The 2,800-nt window shown below is 36.2% G+C and overlaps 1 protein-coding gene across 1 annotated transcript in view; it reads right to left on the bottom strand.

Moving 5' to 3' along the window:
* Positions 1 to 418: 418 nt before the first annotated feature.
* The window catches only part of LOC102599779 (nephrocystin-3-like), a 4,361-nt gene continuing 1,979 nt past the window's right edge, over positions 419 to 2,800 (bottom strand). The window contains exons 2-3 of the mRNA XM_006343750.2: positions 1,475 to 2,383; positions 419 to 892 (exon numbers count right to left, since the gene is read on the bottom strand). Coding sequence (XP_006343812.1) covers positions 658 to 892; positions 1,475 to 2,383 — 1,144 coding nt within the window. The 3' untranslated portion in view covers positions 419 to 657. The remainder of the gene's footprint in view (positions 893 to 1,474; positions 2,384 to 2,800) is intronic.

Genomic DNA, 2,800 nt, shown 5'->3' with positions numbered 1-2,800 from the left:
ATTGTCGTTTGATAGTAAATATTTGGTCAATTCAACATTGAGGTGTTAAATTGAAAAGAGTGATAATCTAGATAAAAAAAGGAGAAAAATAAAGAGCTTTGAGGATAATTTTGAGATGTTTTCAACTGTTAACTCGAAATAGAACTTCATTTAATCAATTTTCGAATTAAAATCAATTACCTTCGACTAACACTATACAAGCCACATGACAATCAATGAGTTATCAAAATCACCTAAAGCAAAACATGCTCAAATTCTCCATCTCAAATATTCAAAACCATAGGAGAAACGGTTTAACTCCCCCATTCATGACAATTACCTTCTTCAATGAGATAAATTAGCGATCACGCAAAATTGAAAAAATAAAAAAAATAGAATGCTACTACATAATTTATTTTTAAAAAAAAGCATATAGATATGGATGTTTCATTTCTAGCTGCATATAAATTCAACTTTCCTGGAGTGTAGGAGAGAAAAAGAAAGAACTGCACTCTTGGCAGAACACCTTCAAAATCACACCAATAACCAATTGAACAATGACGAAAATGAACAACAATGGCAAATTCAAAGGGACAACAAACAACATGCCTCACAAATAACAGATTAGCACTATACATGATCTTCTATGTTACAGAAAATGCATTCCAATGTACACAATCAACTCCTAAACCCAAAGGCGGACCACTTCCTTGAGGTCTCCTTCTTTGTCGTTTTAGAACTAGGATCGATAAGGTTCTCAAGTGACTTTGCTTTTTTGTTGCGAGATTTGCCTGCTTCTTTCAATAACTCAGCTAGCCTTTTCTTCTCATCATCGAAATCAGGATTTGCAGTTCCAAGCTTCTCTTCTCTCAATTTAAGAACATACTCCAGAATCTCAATGGCATCTTCAACTCTGCAATACATAAGACAGAAATAAGCTGAACATCACAAAGCAGTTGAAAGGAAGATACCATTGAAGCAACTCTGTGTGCCTCTCTCAAAATACTAACTGAAATGGTATTTAGTTGAGATCACACAACTGAGAAATACATCTAGCTTTCATTACTGAATAAAATGAGGTCTCTCCCTTTCTTTCTCCTATTTTGTTTCCTTTTAGACAAGTTGAATAGAATCACAGCAACAGAAAATTATTCACAACAATGGGCATTACCTCCATCCAATCCACCACACACGTGTTCCAAGTGGAATAAACATAGCATCATAAATCTCAAAACAATTTTTTTTAAAATAAAATCAATCAGAGTAGTTATATATCAGTGAAGATGCTTACAGTGGTAATGCTACTTTAAATATATGCATGTCTCATAGCAAGGTAGATATGTTGCAGATATGTTCATTTGATTTAAATTTTGAATATTGACAGCAGATTAGCGTGGTAAAAGTAGTACGTATCAATGCATTTGTAATAAATTAGTGGATTAATCAGCAAGTTTCATCCAAGTACTTAAGGCAATATTTTAAAATATGAAATTACCTTCCCAATGCATCATAAGTTGCTGCAAGATTGCTATAGACACCAAGGGTATCTTGATGACAAGGACCACACTCCTGTTCCAAAATTCGTCTTGCTTCTTCAAATAATTCAGCAGCCTCGTCTATTTTGAACAACTGAACAGAAGACAATCCCATCTGATTCAAAACAACCCCAAAGAAGGCTGACTTCCTCTCACCGCCAGCCCTGAGTTTTGCTACAGCATTTTCAAAGGAGCTGTGTGCCTCTTCATATCTTCCAACCATATAAAACATAACTCCCATCCGTGCTTCAATGCCAGCAATTGTACTTTGCTGCCCTGGTTTATCCTCCAAAAGTTTCATTGCCTTGAGCAGGAGTTTCAATGCCTCCTCAGGTTCATTAAATAACTCATAAATAGCTGAAATTTCCGTCAATCCACAAGCAATCTCTTCTGCAGTCGTTCCAGGCACAGGTTTTGCATATATTCTCAAGGCATTTTCACAGTAGGATCTGGATTCCCTCAGTTTTCCTGTCTTATAGTATAAGTCAGCCAGCCTTACAAAGACAGATGCAACTGAGGGATGGTTGTCACCCTTAGACGATTTGAAAACAGTAAGTGCCTTTTGATATGAGAAGACAGCCTCATCAAAACGAGACAGAGATAAGTAGATGTTCCCAATACTAACATCAATAGCTGCAACCTCGTTTTCCTGTGCATTAGCGATCATAGCCATGCTTGCAAGTACAAGGTGTTCAAGGGCTGCCTCGTAATCACCTTTAGCCTCACATATGAGAGCCATTAAACGACGATCAGCTGCCTCTTCAAGAGAAGCTGGTGGACTGTGGACACGATGGATTTCCAGTGTTTTCTTGCACAAATTCTCTGCTTCATCAAATTGCATTGCCTGAACATGAGCTTCCGCCAAGTACCTGCATAATTTACAATTCAGTTGCCTTAGTTAGAGCCTAAGAATCACATAGATAGTTGCCAATTAAAAGCTGAAAAGGAAGAGTGTTACACAAACTAGCTAATGTAATAAGAATGGTCATCTAGGCCTGTGAACTTAAATCAGCCATATTGAGCAGATCAATGCCATCCCAGTGAAATAGTTATATTGATGATTTTCTTTATAAACAGCAATCATGAACATCAAACAGCCTAATATAGTTTCATGGTTTACTTTACTAAACACCTATCAGTACATGTAATACTCATTGAATATTTTTAAGAAATTGATCTCTTTGAGTCTTTACAAAATGTTGAATATATTTTGAGAGAAACAAACATAAACTAACTAAAGAACGCCATGCATCTTAAATGTGTAAATTAGATGTGACGCAGCCCAC

The sequence above is a fragment of the Solanum tuberosum genome, unplaced genomic scaffold, assembly GCF_000226075.1.
Source record: "Solanum tuberosum cultivar DM 1-3 516 R44 unplaced genomic scaffold, SolTub_3.0 scf00048, whole genome shotgun sequence".
Lineage (NCBI taxonomy): Eukaryota > Viridiplantae > Streptophyta > Magnoliopsida > Solanales > Solanaceae > Solanum > Solanum tuberosum.
Note: the sequence above shows the minus strand (reverse complement) of the source record. Positions and strands in the feature narration are given on the sequence as shown.